General features: G+C 35.3%; 1 protein-coding gene across 2 annotated transcripts; it reads right to left on the reverse strand.

The window, feature by feature from the left end:
• Positions 1–488: 488 nt before the first annotated feature.
• Positions 489–5044, reverse strand: LOC113348320 (probable ADP-ribosylation factor GTPase-activating protein AGD14). 2 transcript variants are annotated; one of them, XM_026592041.1, is made up of 10 exons: positions 4795–5044; positions 3128–3189; positions 2935–3022; positions 2775–2836; positions 2553–2649; positions 1998–2456; positions 1525–1890; positions 1257–1421; positions 976–1161; positions 489–880 (listed from the first exon to the last, which is right to left on the reverse strand). In XM_026592041.1, exons 1-10 carry the CDS (start codon positions 4891–4893, stop codon positions 683–685), a joined length of 1782 nt encoding a protein of 593 aa, XP_026447826.1. In that variant the 5' UTR covers positions 4894–5044; the 3' UTR covers positions 489–682. The 2 variants fall into 2 exon arrangements, with proteins under 2 accessions (XP_026447826.1, XP_026447825.1); XM_026592040.1 differs by having other exon boundaries at positions 1525–1893; positions 4795–5043.
• Between the last annotated feature and the right edge of the window lie 14825 nt (positions 5045–19869).

The raw sequence follows: 19869 nt of genomic DNA on the forward strand, positions 1-19869 counted from the left end.
CCACAGCTCCAAATTCTTATCAACTCCTACCTTTCTCTAGTCAATTAGCACCACTTCACCGGCAAAGAGCACATACATCAAGAGACATCCCCTCGAGTATCCTTTGTAAAAATGTAAGAGCATGCACCAAGAAGATTTAATGCTACAATTCTTTATATGAGGAAAGAAAAGGAAGATTATCTCCAATGGAATTCTTCATGCCCGCTGGACATTTCTCTCCGATTTTGTTTTCACTTGATTTTCTTTTTCAACTTCCAAAAACTGATTAAGTATGCCCATGTAAGTTTTAATTTGGGATAATCTAATCACTGAATCACAAGACCAGACCAATTCCCTTTTCATATTTTATACTCCCTCCGTTTCTGAAAAAGAAATACTTTCACTTTTTATGCTAAAATGAAAAACTGAAAGTATCTTTTTTTCAAACACAAAGGGAGTATATTTTTGGCCAAAAAAAAAAAAAACAGTCAAACCAATGATTCCAACCCTTTTTTTTAAAAGAAAATAAAATAAAAATAGGGAAATATGACACTATTTCCAAGTATAGCTAGTAGGTGTAACTCAATTACATATAAGTAGGTACACGAGTAAATGAACCGGCAAAAAATGAACAAATGCACAAGGTACAGTAAATTGAGTTTCATATACCATGGTTCATGAAAACAACCACGGGTTCCTGTATCTACCCGAATGGGTTTCCTCCATGATAATTTGAATTTGTAGGGTGAGAGTATCTACTTGGAAGATGGTCATATCCTCCATAAGGTGAAGTTTGAGGAACCATCCAATTATGTGCAGGAGGTCCAAGGCTAGTGGTACGCAATAACCCTGGAGTATCCTCAATTTGTGGTAATGCTCCTTGTAGTGCCACAGTTGGAAACTATAAAATAAAATAAAATAAAATAAAACTTAATACTTAAAAATAACAAAAAAAAGAAAAATCAGCTTAAGCAATGTTGGAGTTCGATTTCATACCGATGGTGCATGGACCAAGGTTGTTGGCTCAGTGTTCAAATCAAATGGATTAACGGATTTTGATTGATGGGGAAAATACGGTGCTGCTGCAGAATGTTGCATTCCAAATGGCAAGTTACAAGACGGGCCTGTTTGCCAAGCATGAGGTTGTACAGAGACCGGTGAATATGCTGCAGCAAAAAGATCCTGCAGCAACATATCAATTATTTTTTGCCTAAAAAAAATCTACAAGTATCTTAAAGGTCATATTATTTGGAAATAAACTGTGCAGACGAACGTACCAGTGGAAGTTCCCTTCTATCGGTTGATGGTTGAGATTGTTGTGCTGTTTGATTATACGGATGCCCTTGTTGAGATATATCAGATAGCTGAGCATGTTGATGGATAGATTGTAAAGCACCATGAGATGGATGTCCATTACTGTTGGCGAGAGTTCCCTGTGCGTTCTGTGAAAGAGAAACATTCAATGACTGCAGAAAATCACACTAAAAGAAAATGTAAATAAGAAGTTAAGAAACGTCAGGATACTGCGTAAACAGATTCATATACCTGATTGTTTTGGGTCCAACTAACTGATGGATTGAATTCTGAACCAGCAGAATGCATTATGTTCTGCACAGGTGCAGCTGTAGGAGCTGATACTTGAGAGAATATACTATCAAGTGTGCTTTCTTTTGAAGAATCTTGTGTAGGTTGATTGCAAAAATCTAAAGAAGCACCCCAATTATCAGCATTGGCAGATGGATTTGGAACTGATGTTGCAGTAGTCTGGCCATGTTGCGCATTTGTAAGTTGTGCAACTACATCTGGAGGTTTCGGATCAACATCAAAGTCGATTAAGCTCCCTAAACTCTCAATTTTTTGCTCGACTGGCTTCACATTGTTGGGTCCAACACCATTTGTAGTTGCAGGAGTCTTCTGCATTTAGAACTCTCTGAAGCATAAGTATGTTGCATTTTAGAAAGTTATAAGGAGATTAGAGTATAGCATAAAGACTGTGCCATAAAACAATAAAGTCTCACCTGCAACACTAAAGGACCAGGATTCTTCTGGCCGCTGTTTGCTTTGGGACTTTCATCGACACATAAAGGTGGAACATCTTCTCCCAGAATTTCTCTGACTGAACGTACCGCAGGAAGATTGGACATATCAAGGCTTTTGTGAGAGTTTCTTTCCCTGGAGTCACTTGGGGGCTTGCCTATTTCAGCTCTCCTTCTATTCCCAAATCTATCTTCTCGAACCCTGTCGTCTACTACCTCAAATTTAGTAACATTTCTCCTCGGACTTGACCGGATTTCTCGCAGGTATCCTGAATCTCTTCTTTCACCAACATGGTTGTATCCGTATTTGTTTCTGTCATCATTTTGTCCAGCAGAACCAGATCTCATAAAATGACGTCCAAATGTGTTCTCGTATGCGGGCGTCCTAGATCCACTCTTTAATGCATCTCTAATGTCCAAAGAATCTAATCTTTTAGTGTCCTAAATGTGACAAAAAAGAAAAACAAGTGGTTAAGAAAAAATTGCAGTGGTCAGTGTTAATCATTCAGTCCATTTCTATCCTTAAAGAAAACAAACCAGTTTTTTCTTTGGAGCCATTTCAATACTCTTTTCACCACTATATTTTCTATCCACGTAAACATGCTTGATAAATTCACGAAGCCTCCGGATGTTGCTGGAATCAAAATTTTATGGCAGTTTATCATATAGCAAATGGAAAATTGTACATGATTGATACATATCATTTACAATCTAGATCAAGTTACAATCCAAAGTAAGATTCCAGGTGTAGAGCGATACATGTTGTCTGGCTGAGAATGCCGATGTGGGTCCCAGTCTTTGAAATAGATTTCCTTGGCGCGCTGCCATGATGGCAAGAGTAGGAATAAATGAATTCAGACATGACAATTTTAAGGAGACAATTTCAAGACATGAATAATCAGCAATTTAGATCATATACCTCATTTCCACCTCCCATAAGAGCATTGACTTCCTCTGAACTAAATTTAGCCATGGATACTGATTTAACACGGTGTGTGAACTCACGGCTGTGAAATTTTTAAGGAACATTACGTTTTCTGTAAGAAAATCCTGTAATAATCTTGGGTTTTATGATAAATAAACAATGAGTAATTTGAACATTAAACACTTACTGCATCCCGCTACAGGTTGTACAAACGAATGTCCAAAAATTTGTACATACATATTGAGGTCCCTGCTTAGCATAAACAAAAATGTTAGCTGTGTACGGTTTAACCGAACATTATAAAGAGATGATTCGACAACATGCACTCAAACAAATACTTTGCAATCGCTCTATGAGATTTTAGTCCATGAAAAGGCTTCGAAATGGTGCCTACACCAGGTACAGAACCGAAAAGCTGAAACCGTACGTAATCGTCTCTTAATGGTACTCATGCTTGAGGTCCAAACTCGTCTACGATGCAATTTCACGTCAAAAAGAAGAAGTAATAACGGGTTTTTATTTTCTTTCTCGTCGCAAAGCAGGCCCAAAAGAAAATAAACGTAGGATTCATTTTATAGGTGAGTCCTTAGTTATTTTTGAGTAAATTTTTGATGGGGGCATTATGTCGATGGGGTATGAGAGACGAATAGGGAGGCGCCATTTGTCTTACTTGTCAACTGTTCTAACAGAACTCAACTTCACATTGTTTAAAAAAAGGGCATTTTCGGATCTTAGATTTCTTCTCCGGTGAACTACTTGAGTTATCAGATAATCTACTAACACCAGTCACCAGCCGAAAAAGATGATGAGATCTTCACACTGTAAACCAAAAACACGTTCTATAGTTGTTCCCAAAAACAAAAACAAAACTGGAACATAATTCTCCATTAACTGATCATAGTATTTTACAGAACCTAGGATCAAAAAATCACGTTTAACCCCATCAAGGGTTTACTAAAGATCATAGTATCTTTTACAGAATCTAAATTAGGGACCGAAATCACGTTCAACCCCATTCAAGGGTTTATAGAATCTAACACAAAATCCTAGAAATTCAACAAAATTGAATCAACCCATATTTGTTTATTTTTAGAAAATTGACCCCTGATCAATCATAACGAATATATTTCTACTTCACAAATCGAAACCCTAAAACTTGATGATCATAATAAACTATGATTCAAAATGTGTTACTGTATTTCAAACCCACTTTATGATTGTACTGTTGACTGATTCTTGATCTCCCAATGAACAAGACTTGAACCGTGGAATACAGACGTGGAAATAGATTAGCAGGAATTAAGTGGCAATGATAGGTGCGTGAGAAATATGGAGGTGGTGGAAGAGAAGCGGAGGTGAACACCGAAAATGCCCTTTCTTTGAACGATGAGAAGTTGAGTTCGGTTAGAAACAGTTAACAAGTAAGACAAATGGTGCCTCTCTATTCGTCCCTCATACCCCCATCGACATAATGCCCCCATCAAAAAATTTCTCTTTATTTTTTAGTCTCGTTTTCCCTCAATTTTTTGACAAATTAATGGTCGATTGATAGAAGTTTGAACACTGACAAACGTGCTTGACACTATTAGCAAATTTGGATGAATTTTTGTAAGTTAAAACCCAAAATATCATCATGATTTTTCGTATGTTTTAAGGGCAATATAATTGCCCGACAACACTTAATTCATGTATCATTATAATCTTATTTTTTCTTCTTTTGAACAAAAGTCACCATTCTTATAACACTAATCCCTTATCATAATTGAAACAGCATGCGGTTAGCAAATCTGAAGATGAAAAACATGATTAGAATTTGAAATGAAAAGAAATTGAGCAAGGAAATATCATATGTACCAGACTATTACAATTGATACATCTACGATTTGCAGGAAGTTTGAGAAGACCACGGATTAACCTTTCATTTTTCTCATCTTCTTTTAAGCGACTCGCCATTGTTTTTTTTTGTTCGTTTTGCACAAAGCTTCTTTTGTTATTTCATTCAATAAATAAGGAGAAAATGAACATGCACACAATTTTTAATTCTATTTTCAAAGAATGGAACCAAAATTTTGTTGTGTGAATTTTTGTTTTTGTTATTTCGTGAATGTTAGAAGAAAAAGAGAGAATTTTGGGTGGAGTATATCAACCACCGAAAAATCTCCAGTTTTCAAGGTGTGTAAGCTTGTTGAGAGAATGTAGTTACACATAAACAATTTTCTAACGGTAATAACCGAACAATATATAAATAAATATGATTAAATTAAATTCCTATTATATCCTTGTTATATTTCTTTTTAATGGAAAAAATGGTTATATCAATAAATTTATATTTCTTTTTACTGGAAAAAATGGTTATCTCGATAAATGTATGCATGGAACAACTTCAAAGTAAAAATTTACCGTCTGTCTGAATGTCAGTGTAGAAGCTACTTTTTAACTTCTGAAAACAAGAAAGTTAGCCGTTAGTTTGGGTATACAATTTCAGAATGACTTCCGAAAGCAGAAAAGTTAACACCTTGTGAAGTAAAAATATTTTGTCTTAACTTCTGAATTCTGGAGAAGCAGAATCACTTCTAAATTCTGGACAAGCAGAAGCACTTCTGTTTCTGATGCCCAAACAAGCTATTAGGGGACATTCAAATTGAACAAAATTTGGACCACTATTAGATGAGTAAATGTATCTTCATCCGAGATCCAAAGGGTTACCAGGTTCTTAACCATAATATTAATCTCGTCAGATTTCTTAGTCATGCTTCCATTTGATTTTTGTTAGAGAGTGAAAAAACATATCGGATCTAAAAAGTGCAAAATCATAGTTACCTCGGTAATAGGTCGATTATATATATATATATATATATATTATGAAACTTGTGATATCACAAAGTTCGAGACGAAGAAAACTTTATAAAATCTATCAATCTTATTCCATGATTGATAATTCTCAATTGGTCGTATAACATAAGAGATGGACCTTAGAATAGACAATTATCATGGTGATCCATATAAGATTCAAGACCAGGAAATTTTACAATGTCGATTCGAGGATTGTTAACTGATATCTTTCGTATTTTGTCAACACACCTTCATAAGAAATTTTTTATCCATCACCACCTTGGTTTCTTCCTTATTCTTGGATACAGTCTTTCTAGACCAAGCTCATGACTAGATGCAATTCTCACAACATGCAATAATAATTCTTTCTCAACGAATTCTCCAGGACATGGAATTTCAATGAACTATATGAGTATCTTCGTATGTTTTCATTATCACAACATATTGCAGCAAATTCCCGTTGTTTACTCTATGGGCGGGTGGAATTTTTTCACCATTTACTTGACTACTGCTTTAGCTGTTTACTTGATTAATTGTCTTCCCTTCAAGAGCTAAGCTTTGCTTTTTTTTATAAAAGAGTCTAAGGATTAGTTTGGTAAAGCTACAACTTTTGTAAAAATGCTTTTCAGCTGGTCATCCCCGTTTCCCAAAGTTTCATTCGCTCCAGGAGGTCCCAGGTTCGAGCCTCCAATGGCATAATATTGCAGGAATTAACATGGATGATAGAGTTAGCTTGCCCCCCTTTTGACACCATCTCAGCCCCCATCCGCTGCGTCTCCCTTGGCTAGGTTACCCATGAGGCTCGCTGGTAGGCTAGCACGACAACCTGTTCAATGAATGTAGTAGTACGTCGTTGGAGCTTAGCTTGTTAGGCTTCCAATTAGTCAATGTAATACTCTTTATCTAATTATTTATTAAAAATTTATATAAAATATAATTTGAAAGTGAAAATAATAATCTTTAAAGAATGTGATATAGATTTATATAAAATAACAATCTTTAAAAAGTATGATACGGAGAATAAGAAATTAATTATTAAAGATTTAAGGGTAATTTTGGTTATTTATAGAATATAGTAAGGATATAAAAGAAAAATCATGCATTAAAATTAGGTTTTCCCTATTTCCCACCCTCATTTTTCCTATTTCCCATCTCTTCACAATTTTTAAAACTATTTTACTTTTTAAATATGGTTTTTCCTATTTACCATCCATAAAAGTCAAATTATTAGCTATGAATTTATGGCCACAATTATTACCATTTTTATTTGTCTTCTTCTTTAATCTTCTATTTCCAATAAGCAAAATCATTAAAATCATCGATCCCAATTACAAACTCTAGGTTAGATTTCTATTGATTCATTTAATCTACATATAGAGGATCATATCTTAAGATAATTTTGCGTGAAAGAAGCACAATAAGGATGACGATTAAGGATTAACAGCCTCTTGGTTACTCACAGACATCATTTACGTGCTTGTAAACAAAAAATGCACAAAGGCAGCATATGGGACAAAATCAATCACTTTTTATTTATAAATCATCATCCAATCAACAATCCTTTGGAGTTAGTTGACCTCATTTAAATCCATCTCATGTTTCCCCGTGAATAAAACCAAGAAAGATTTCTGCAAAGCTGATAACTTCACTAAAGGAACAATGCACTTGCAAAGAGAGAATGTTTATGAAAAATCTTGAAGGTGTTGGTGGATTGTGTAGGCCGTAACTGGAAAGAAGACTCGGTGGTCGATGGTGGAGATGGAGTGCAAGGTTTTTGTGCTTAGATGTAGGGTGATTTGTGTTGGGTTTAAATAAAAAGTCATGAGTTAGTATTTAGGATAAATATGAATTTACGTGGATGGGAAATAGGAAAAGTGGGGATGGGATTTTATATGGATGGGAAATAGGAAAAATGGGGATGGGAAATAGGGAAAACCTAAAATTAAGTGGGACCAAGGCTTATGCTTTTAGAGCTTTTAATTGCTCATCTCCCCCAACTTTGAAAGTGTTTTGGGTTAAAAGCACTTTGAAAATATTTTACCAAACACTAATACGAAGAATTATCATATTTGTATTTTGAAAGTGTTTTTTCAAGAAAAACATAAGCGTTACCAAACCCAACCTAAGTGTAAGAGATTTTAAGTCTGCTTTGTTCAAGTTAGGTTCTGTCTCTTGGGTTAGCTTTTCCATTTGTGTTTAGTGTTTTCCAAGAATTTTTATAGTTATTATTAGTATAGTTTGCTATTAGTACAAGGTTAGGGTAATTTCTTGTTCTTTCTCTAAATTGTAAAGTTATTTAGATACTCATATCTAAATATCTTTAGAAACAAGAATTTCATATTTTCTGATCAGCCATATGATGAATCAAGTCAAAGGTTTCACTATGGATCAAGCATAAAAAAAAAAAAGATAAGTAGATTACGTATGAGCATTACACCTCAACATCTGGACTCAAATGCTGAATAGCACCTCAGATCAATCACATCGAATCCCACTATCAATGACTAAGTTCCCTCGGGTACTGCCATGTCCATCAAAATTATATTTTTTTCATGTAGAAAGCATTGAACCATGGCCTTCCGACCCTTGACACCCTAAACAATATCCACCTCGCTAAGTCCAACATCTCTTCCTGATGCAATTCTGAGATGGAGTCCGCTACTCACATTATCCTTCACCATGATGTTGCTGAAGATTCTACGCATATCGGTCCAATTATAACTGATAAAGGTATCACATGGCCTCGTGTAATAGCTCATTAGTAATTTAATATATTTCATGTTAAAAAAAAAAACTAAAATGAAACAAATGTAATACCACATAGTTTATCAATAGTGACTCCTAGGCACAAGTTTTTTTTTTTGTAAGCAATAAAGGCTAGTGTTGTTGCCAGAACATCAACAACCTTTTTTTTTCTCTTTTTCTGAAGCAACACGTCAGCAACCTGATCAATTTTTGGAGAATCTACTTATAAAATTAGATCCATCATCCTTATCATATTATTTTTTTCAAAAAAGAAAAGAGTCAAAACGCTCTCAAGAATTACATAAACAAGTTTCTTACCACAATATTTTGTGGTAGAGACCAAGACGCATTCTCATTGAAGTAATTAGAATGAAAGAAGGTTAAAAGACTTCCTAAGTCTTCTCTTTTCCAGACGTATTGAATATTAAAAAGATTACAATAAGCTATCGTGTTGGTTGCCCATAATGTGGACCATCTATTTGTTAATATAAAACCAGAGATTTTGAAGTTAATAACTTTCTGATTATTGTTTTTAGAGTCAGAACTAATTGTATATCGATACTCCCTTGCTTTAGTATACATTTCTTTCCTCAACATCAAACTAGGTTTCGTGTAACTTTGAAAGGTAATGTCATGGTCACTCCACTCTATTGCCTACCGGAAAGTTGCTTCTGCCCCTGTTATTTCTGGTTATTCCCCTGTGTTGCAGTTTCTGGTAGTTCTTACGGCTTTTATAAAATACCCTTCAAAAATAATTAAATTAATTCCACTTCCAGAAGTAAATTATAGGGGTCAACATAGTTAGAGCAATATTAATTTTATGACACATCGAGGTTTTTGTTATACTATTATTTGTTCTAACTATCTCTAGGTAATCATCATAGATAAGATTATAAAATAAAATTGTATTATATAATAGTTACGCTTATTAGCATGTCTTATACTATTAATGTATTTATCAATTGAGTTTGATGTGATAGCAATATTATGTTTCTCTTTTTTGAATACCCAATTGCACTTTGCTTTCTATATATGCCAGGTAATAATACTACAAAATTCAGACCATTCCAAGGCATACCCCTGTTTGTCAGAATTTGTACACCAAAACTTAAGCCATTCATGAAAATCACTAGTATTTGCTAACATAGAGGGGGCTTCTTTCCAGATAAAGGTCGTTATAGAGGTAGAGATGCTCATCTTCCATATTTGGTTCCAATCTCTATCATCAGTGCCTATAAAGTTTATTTTATTGTAAAGGGAGTTTACAATGAATCTACCTTTTGATTTGAGAGGCCAACATGCTGTTTCATTCTCTCTTTGAGAAGGAATGTTAATATGAAAAATATAGTCTACTGTAGATTGCTCAAAGCAATCTTGCACTTTGTTCAAGTCCCACGTGTTATCTACAGTGATGAGTTGATTTATCTTTGTTAGACCTTGATCTCCAGTAGCAGGCCTGATAATTAGTGGTTCAATTTTTGGTATCCGATAATTATCCAATGTGTTTATGTTAGTACCAAATACTATTCTCCAGATACAATAATTTTTAGTTTGTTCAATACCAGTGAGTATTCCCTTCCAAACCCAGGCGTGCCTTTGTTTAGATTTGATATCTATGTGTAAGATATCAGTTTTTGGATAGTATTTTGCTTTGAAGCACATTGAGAATTTGAATTTTCTTTTAACCTCTCCCTATTTTTGCCAACATTGTAACATTAAAATTTTCAATGTTTAGAATGTCAAGCCCTCCTTTACATAACAGTTTACAATTTGGTTTCCAAGCTTTAAGATAAAATCTTTTTATTTTTCTTTCTTTTTCTTCATTTTTACCACCTTCATTATTTCTCACCATTAGTCTCTTTGAAGTTTTGTTAGAAGAATAACATTTTTTCTTTCGGTTTTCAAACAATTCATTTGATAAACGCAGAGAGAAGAGGTAATATTTTTAATCATTATCGATTTTCCAACTGTGATTTTTTTTGTCCCAACCTATAAGTCTACTGTTTATTTTATTCACATAAGGTTCAACTTTTTTTTATCTTAGACCTATTGATGAAGAGAGAAGACCCTAAATAGCTATCGTCCAAAAAAAATTCATTACATTTTTTGTATTTGAACTGGTATTAGGATTAAAGTAGACTAGATTTATTCAAATTAATTGATTGACCAGAAGCATTGCCAAAATCAGAAAACATTTTAACCAAGTTATTATGGTTATCACAAGTGGCTCGCGAATAGAGTATTTTCACATAGTTTTATTCTTTTAATTAGTCCCATAAATTCTGCTTTTAAAACTGCTCAAGATAAAACTTGGGTACAAAAGAGAAAGGTAACGGGAGAGTGTATCCCCTGCCTTGAGCCTCCAGTGTTCAACTACATTTCTTAAACTGCAATCGGAGGCAGACACCTCTGTATAAGTATTGGTCAACGGATTTTCTTAAACTTCATTAGCTGGAGGCATGAATGTGCTATACATACATATTCGGGTATCAAACATAACTAAGCAATCTATCTTCATTTCCAAATTCATTGGGAAGACTAAAACCAGTAAGCTACCTCCTCGGTTTACAACGACCACTGCATTTTTGTGAAATATGTATAACAAAATCGAAAGCATCTTCGACATTAGTTTTGAAGAGTAGACATTTATTACTTCCCAGCACACATGTTTTTTCTTTTTCCTTTCCGATTTGAAAAAGATTACGCTCCTCATTTAAGCTGAATTCATAATTTGAACTTCAGACTTTAGTGTGATCGTAATTGAGCGCTCATCGTAATTTGGTCCCCTAAAAATAAAATAATTAGTTAACTTAACAGATCGTGTTGCCCGATTATCAATGTGCTATATATACAATCCTTATTTCCAATCTTTGACCTTTATATATAAGAGCCAGATTTGATTTTCATGTATCATTTGGGATGACTTAAACATCAGATTCACATACAGATACAGTATATTTTTAACGATAAAAGATCCTTGATGTGTGTCTCAAGAAGGAATGTGATTGGCTATTTGGCTTACCGGGAGATATTCCCTAAATTAATACAGAAAGAATGGGACCCATTAACCCATTCTCCATCCAAATGATATAGTCGTTAAAAATCTGCTTTTGATTTTCCTCACGGGATATTTCACCCGATTCTACGGGGGTGACCAGTATTTCTGGATGAGCACTTTACCGGTTTACCCTTATGTTCAGACTCCAGACTTTGTATATATATATGTAATCCCAGGGAGGGCAACTTCAGCTAAGCTATCTCAAGATTCTCATCATAAGCTCATAATAGATATACTATCAATGGAGAGGTTTCTTTTTTCTCCCGTTAGCCTAGCAGCTGGAGCTGCTGTTCTTCTCCTCTTCTTCCTTATCAACCGAATCTGTCAATCTAAATCAACAAATGTTAGGCGTTTACCTCCGGGGCCACGAGGTTGGCCAATAATTGGCAATATCCTCGACATCGGTCCACATCCACACAAAAACTTAGTTCTCCTACAGCGCAAGTATGGACCTTTGATCTGGCTAAGACTAGGGTTAGTAAACACTGTTGTTATAGCTTCAGCTCAATCCGCCATGGAGATGTTTAAAAACCATGATCAACATTTTTGCAACCGCCACCGAAATGCGACCATGATAAGAGACGACGGGTCCCACAACGGCACCATCGGACTTAGCGACTACGGTCCGCAGTGGAAGATGATGAGACGATTGTATGCAACTGAAATGTTTACCAAGAAACGCTTGGATGACACTACGCATCTACGTAGGAAATGTTTGGATCAGTTGATACAGTGGGTATCTGATGAAGCAAAACATAACCCTGGGAAGAGCATTGAAGTCGCACGATTCATTTATGCTGCTATTTTCAACATGATTGGTGATCTCGCCTTTTCCAAAGACGATCTCGCACATCCAGAATTTAATGTCACCAATGTTTTTTTTAACACAACTGCTGATATCATTGAACTTATGGCATTACCTAATGTCTCAGATTTTTTCCCTATTTTACGTCCGTTCGACCTACAAGGTTTAAAAAAGAGGACCGAAGATAAAGAAAAAATTGTTAGGAAAATCATCGGGACCTTTGTAGAGGAACGTCGCCGAAGGGGAGTGAACCCAAATCACTTTCATGAAAAAGATTTACTTGAGGTGTTGCTGGATTTTGAAGGCAACTCGAAAGATGAACCCTTAAAAATACCCAAGGAATTTCTCGAAATATTTCTGCTGGTGAGATATATCTAAACTCCATACTTCAGCTTTTATTTTGATTTTGTTAATTTCGTGTGAAATACTACATCCGCTTTTAGAAAACAGATACAACATTTTTTCATTTTAGCATGAAAATAGGTCGAATTGGAAAAGTGATTCCATCTCCTTTTGGAAACGAGAGATATATTCCTTTCTAGTTTTTTTCTTACAACAAATCAAAGTATGTATGTAGTGTACATGCATGGGTTTGTTATATTCCATACTAAATATATAACTTCAAAATCCATGTAATCCTATTTGAATCAGACACCCTACATTTAGATCAGCAAAATATATTTAGAGATAAAAGATTAATTAATGAATTACAAGGAGAGAAAGGAACAAACACTAAATCCTTATACGGGAAAATGAGTCATTTGTCCAAATATTTTTAAAACATGTTCAAATGGACTAGTAAAAATTAGTATGGGTGAAATGGACAACAAAAAAATAGCAAGGATGATACTGGATTCATCCTGACTTAAACTTAAAAAATAGCAAGGATGAAACTGGATGCATCCTGATGTAAAGAAAAAGTATTTGAAAATGGGTATGATGAAACTGTTTACATCATGACTATTTTTATATTTTTGTCCATATAAAAAGTATCAAAATCTAAATGTACTTTTCACCCATGAATTATTGATTTGGTCTTTTTAACCAATTTTGTGAACCTTATATTAGGGCCATAGTGTGTAGCCACAATCCAGAGCCTTACTACTCACACTCTAGCTTCCCTTCTGCACACAAGATCCTCACAGTGAATTCCCTCCAGAATTTTAGAAGGAATAGCCCAGCTTTGTATTAAGTTGTTTTTTTCCACCTCTCTCAGCGAGTCGGCATCAACTAGACCGAAAGACTTGTAAAACGTTGCTAAACTGTCCGGGCCGAACGAATTTAGAAAACAGTTTAAAGATTCTCTTGCTAACATGCGAATCTTAAACTGATTCTTCTTTCCTAATTTAGATTTTACATTAAAGGCAATACTTTGAATCCCGTTTCCTAATCTTTATCTGATACTTCCTCGGTCTCCTATATATATAGGCGGAAAAGTGAAATTCTCTTGGAATAAGAAAATTATTAGTTTTCATAAATTTTCCTTATTGTACCTGATTTACCCTCACTAATTCCAATATATTTTGTCTAGGAAATATGAAAAATATTAATTTATTAAAAGTTTTTATCCACTAAAGTATTTAAAAAATATAATTGGTCTTGGGAATTACCAATGACATTAACTAAATTTGTGAATATCATATTTTTTTAATAAGGGTATACAAGGAAGAAATCACATTGGAAATACATGTCCGCCTGTATATAGGGACTACATTTTTTCACTTTTCCGCCTATATAACAGGGACGGAAGGAGAACATATGATGGTTGACTTCATTTTTTTATTCTTTTTTGTTTATCAGATCTTGGCTAATTTTCTTCTCTTTACTTATTTAATGGTATATACGTTCTCCAAGAAAGTCTTAAACACTGGTAATATCTGATTTTTTTTAAAACATTTTGAAAATTGTAAACCATCTTTTCGCAGTATAGAGCAAGGTTTCAAAAAGCAAGGTTTCAAAAACCATGAACCAAATCACAACCAATAGATTTGGTTGTTATAAGGAATGAGCAGCGTATATAAAACGTCTTTTTTTAGAATAAAAAAATGCATCGTGACCCTTTTTCTTAACTTTTTTTTTTTGTTTAAATAACGACAATTATAGAGAAGTAACCAAAAAATATTGGATAGAAACTCATCCGAAATGGTTAAAACAATTGTGATTAAGTGAAATAGTCATACTATATGTTTTCGGTCATTTAAACTTAAAGAATTTAGTTAAAATTTTATTTTTAGAATTTCGAAAATCTTTTGTGCAAGAAAATATTTGTATCCCTTAGAAAAAGCCTTCAATACATGGAGTAACTGTTATTTCAATAGGGATCCTTAAAAACGCACGTTAAAACGTTTTTTGGAAGGAATAATCCTTAAAGTTTATATGGGGTCCTCAAACAAATAACAGTGAAGTTTAATAGGAGAAAAAAAATGTATGAAACAAACTTACCTAAAAGTTCTTAAAACTAAAAATAGTAAAACAACGTAGTTATCGATAGTTGGACCAACCATAATCTGAAAACTCTCAGAAAAGTCTATAAAATAGTCATGGTGGCGGATGTCTTAAATTGTTTGTGAGGCTTAATGTTATCATTGGTCAAGATTTAAGATTCAAGACTTGACACATTAGCTTTAATCCACGACCAAGTTCTACCATGATTCAAAGTTAAATCAAGATAGCGCCAAATGGTTTGGCACAAAAAGCAAAATTTATAATGCCAAACCATTTGGCGCCGCAGAGTTGATTCCACGTTGCATTTAAGTAATTGCTTGAACGCAATACTTCTCACACTTGAATTTTGACCAACAATAACACTAAGCCTTAAGGATCTAGAACCCTTGACCACGCAAGATTATGTTTTAAAAGTATTTTTTTCTAATTTAATCTATGCCTGACTTTTCTTACCGACTTCATATTATACGATTTTTTTATTGTGTTTAATACAAACAAAAGGATCCTAATCCAGTAGACTGTATCGTATGGCTGTAGGAGCTATTTGTAACGGGTCCGGATGCAACAAACATAACAGTCGAATGGGCATTGTCAGAGCTTGTTCGTAAACCAGAAGTCATGAATAAGTTGAAATATGAGATCGCTCAAGTTGTAGGCCATGAAAGAAGGATAAAAGAATCTGACATGGAAAACTTGCCATATCTCCATGCCATAATCCAAGAGACACTAAGGTTCCACCCTCCCGCAGCCTTACTAATACCTCGCAGTGTAATAAATGACATTGAGGTAATGGGATATTCGATACTGAAGGGAACTCAGGTATGGGTCAATACTTAGGGATTTGGAAGGGATCCTACTGCTTGGGAGGATCCTTTATCCTTCAAGCCAGAGCGATTCCTAAACTCTAACATTGAATACCGCGGACAAAATTTCGAGTATATACCTTTTGGGGCTGGTCGGCGAATTTGTCCAGGGCACTCTTTAGGTCATAAAATGCTTCACCTTGTGTTAGGGACACTTGTTCAGTCTTTCGAATGGTCACTGGAGAAAGGTATTATTCCAGAGACCCTCAACATGGATGAAAAGATTAGGCTTACATTGCGGAGGGCTAACCCTCTGAAACTTATACCCATGCGATGCAAGTTGATATGATGTCGATCTGAACACTAGCTGATCAAATTGCACTACAGTTACTAACATGTTATTGTATAACATAATGCTTCTTGTTTATCATGTTCCTTTAATTCTAGTATTTGTGTTCCTATTAATATGTCTGTTGCATATAATAAGTCATTTCTTTTAGAAAATACATACCTAATATTTTTGTGGTAATTATATTAGAGTGGAAAATATGGAGTTTACTTCCATTTGTTGTTTGGTGGAGTGTGTGGAAAGAAAGGAATGATAGATTTCAGGTCTGTTGAGAAGGTTATTATTGCATTCAAGCGTTTGTTGTTTAACTGGCTATAAATTCTGATATTTTCAAAGATAACTTTATCTACCTTGATTTGTAATTGGAATGCTGTTACACACTCATCCATGTAACTTGATTAGTTTGTTATTAGTGTTCTTGTGACAATAAGCCATCTTTTTATAAAATTTGCCCTTTTCTTGTCAATTTTTGTTTTATTATTATTATTATTATTATTATTTTATTTTATTTTTGAAGTGATGTGGTTGCATTATTTTTAATATTATGTTATGCGTCCGTTTAATACTTATTTACTTTGGAGTGCATGTTACTAATGATTGCAGTCGGCCTAGTTGTTGGATCGCATAACTAAATGGCCGAGACACTTATGGTTTCAAGTGTTTCTATAAATAATGTTAAATCTATTGAATTAAAACATGCAAGTAACAAGATTGCTACAAGTTACATGTGGGTTATTAAGTTCTTTGGGGCCTAACAGATGTCATATGAACGAAGGTCAGTTTTTGCTTGGTCCTAGCAACCGACACGGTAAAAGAATTTAGTAACCCATGTGTTTGTACCCAAAATAACTTTTAGGCACTAAACACGATGATTTGATGATGTTGGTGTAAAATTAGGGCTAGATTACGTACACAAGATAAATATAGGAGATAAGAATTTACGTGGTTCGGCGACTGTTGCCTACATCCACGGAGGAATCCCATAGAGAGAGATTTTATTGATGTTACAATTGTATTATACGATTAACTAACCTAGAATTCCTTGTCTTCTTAGAGTTTAGGATACATGTATTTATATAATTATGTAACCCTAATTCTGATATAAACATGATACGCAAGCAACTTGGGCAACAAGATTTCTGGAAACTTCTGGAATCTTCCTTCGCGGGCATGATTTGCGGGAAAATAGACGGTAAAAACATCGCCCCCACTTAACCTCCTACTTGTTGGGGGTTAAGAAGTTTGTTTTTACTTCTACGTCGACCGTTGATGACGTAACTCGCCCCCAAGCGTGAGTAGACATATTACAAAGATGCCCCCAACTGTGATAACCTGCAATGAAATTTTCTCACGTGATGGGCGAGACTTTTTTCCACGTGGTGGACTTGAGATGCTCAAGAGCTAGTCGAGTCTTGAGAAAATAATGTAGTGTGCGTGCTTGCGGCTGTGACAAGGCTTTTCGCTCGCAACGTAACAAGGATGTAGTGCTCTCTACTCGGGAAGGCTGGTTGTTGCTTGTGTTGAGTATGAGTCTTTGGAACAATATCGTGCATTGGGCTCGTGGTCGAGACAAGACTTTATGCTTGACAAGGTGCAAGTATTTCATACTCACGTGCAAGGAGAGATTATATGCTTGTGATAAAAGCAAGACTTAAGTGAGGCTTTTGGTGCTTGCGAAGTGATGGAAGGATAAATATTGAAGGGTCTAAGCAATCTTCATCTCGAACTCGTTCCTGTCGCTATCCACAAACCTCGAACTCGATCATGTTGCTGCCCCAAATGCATAAAAAAGTTTCTCTAACATATGAATTCTTTCTTTAATTCTGTAGGGAATTGAAATACGATTCTAACGATCCAAAAATCACACAATTCGAACTTAAAACGAAGAAGTTATTGACGAAACAAGATTTGAATGAAACACGCGTGTTGTTTCATACGTGACAGTGCTGATTGGATCAAAAGGATGACGCGGAACTACTTACTGGGACGACGTCGCTGACGTGTCAATAGCAGGCGAAACGGTTGTCAAAAGGTTGCTGACGTGGCATATATGCTGATTGGATAACCACTACTAACGTGGCAGTCGTCATCGCTGATATGGCGCTGCTGAGTGGGCGACTGTTGCTGATGTGGATGAACCGCTGACGATGTGACAACCGTTGATTGGCTATGGTCGCTAAGTTGGCAGCTGATGCGTCCTGATATGTGGCAACTGGTTCGACACGAACGGTCTGGACCGAGTTGGACCAGATATGGATCGGTTGAATCTTAACTGAACCAATAGCTAGACCCGAGGCTGGAAAGATCCCATGGATGAGATTCTCTGAATTTGACGGTGAAGATTTGCTTGTTCTGGAGCTGTACGTGAGGTTAGATGAAGATTAGGTTTTCGCAACGCTTTCTGCAACATCTTTTTGAAACGGTTTCTTCAACTGTTCGGAGCTGTTTCTTCAATTGTCGCAACGGTTTCTTCAACCCTAACCTTTTTTGTTTGCATGGAATCTCGTGTACGATTTCTGCTCCACTTTTCTCTTCGGAAAACACGATTATTTTACACGAATCCTCCTGGTCGGCGCCAATGTTTGTACCCAAAATTACTTATAGGCACTAAACACGATGATTTGATGATGTTGGTGTAAAATTAAGGCTAGAAAACGTATAAAAGATAAATATACGAGACAAGAATTTACGTGGTTTGGTGAGTGTTGCCTACATCCACGGAGGAAACCCATAGGGAGATTTTATTGATGTGATGATTATAAGTATTATACGGTTAACTAACCTAGAATTCCATATCTTCTTAGGGTTTATGATACATGTATTTATATAATTATGTAACCCTAATTCTAATATGAACTTGATATACAAGCAACCTGGACAACAAGATTTCTGGAAATTTCCGGAATCTTCACTCGCGGGCTTGATTTGCGGGCCTCCGGTCTATAAAATAGACGGTACAAACACCCCGTTAGGGGTGAGCATTTGGCCCGTAATCCGCGGATTTAACCGAGACCAACCGTTCATTTTTGGATGCATGCCCGGACCGTTCGTTAATGGGTTGGATGCAGATGGAATTTTTGAAATCCATCGGATAACGGATCGGACCCGGATGCAATCTTGAGAATCCATTGGACATCCATATCTGTTAAATTAATGGCATTTATATAGTTCTAGAAAATACTATGGATCATTTAGGAATTTTTAAGATGTTTGCTTAGGGTGTTGTACATGACATTTTTATGCTTGTATACGTATATAGGATATGTAAGTTTTATAAGGAGTCATTTATGTTAGCTTTATTTTCTTTACTATAAGTTTTAACTAAAACAAATCCATTGGATTACTCGCAACCAATCCGTCCATTCGTGTATCCGTTGAATGCAAATCCGTTAGATATGAATTGGATGCGAATACCAAATTTGAAATCCGTAGTGCAATGGATTGGATGCGGATGAGACGAAAACCGGCCCATGCTCACCCCTGCACCCCGTAACAAACCTGGGTAAGTAAGTTGGTAAAAAACTAGAGCGATAACAAATACCATTGTTTTGGATATGCTTACCCAGGTTTATTAGTCTAAAGCAATGTCTACAAAAGTTGACTTTGATAATCGATTTATGCTTTTTGCCGAGGGAGTGTCCCAGGGACCCTCTTTTAAGTTGTTGATTGCTGGATTCCGTTAAGTTTATGTCTTGTCTTCGTATGCATAAATCATAATCATGTACTTACAGCATGCTTACTTGAGCAAATGCTCGTAAAACTCTTTCCTTTTGTCATTATTAGTAGGGATACCGAAAGCTAACTAACGGCCGGGAAAAGGAAACGTGAAAATCACCACCAACCTGAAAAAGCACAAAAAAGTGCAACTAAAAAAGAAAACATAATCAAACAA

Source organism: Papaver somniferum, chromosome 2, assembly GCF_003573695.1.
Source record: "Papaver somniferum cultivar HN1 chromosome 2, ASM357369v1, whole genome shotgun sequence".
In the NCBI taxonomy this organism is placed as follows: Eukaryota; Viridiplantae; Streptophyta; class Magnoliopsida; order Ranunculales; family Papaveraceae; genus Papaver; species Papaver somniferum.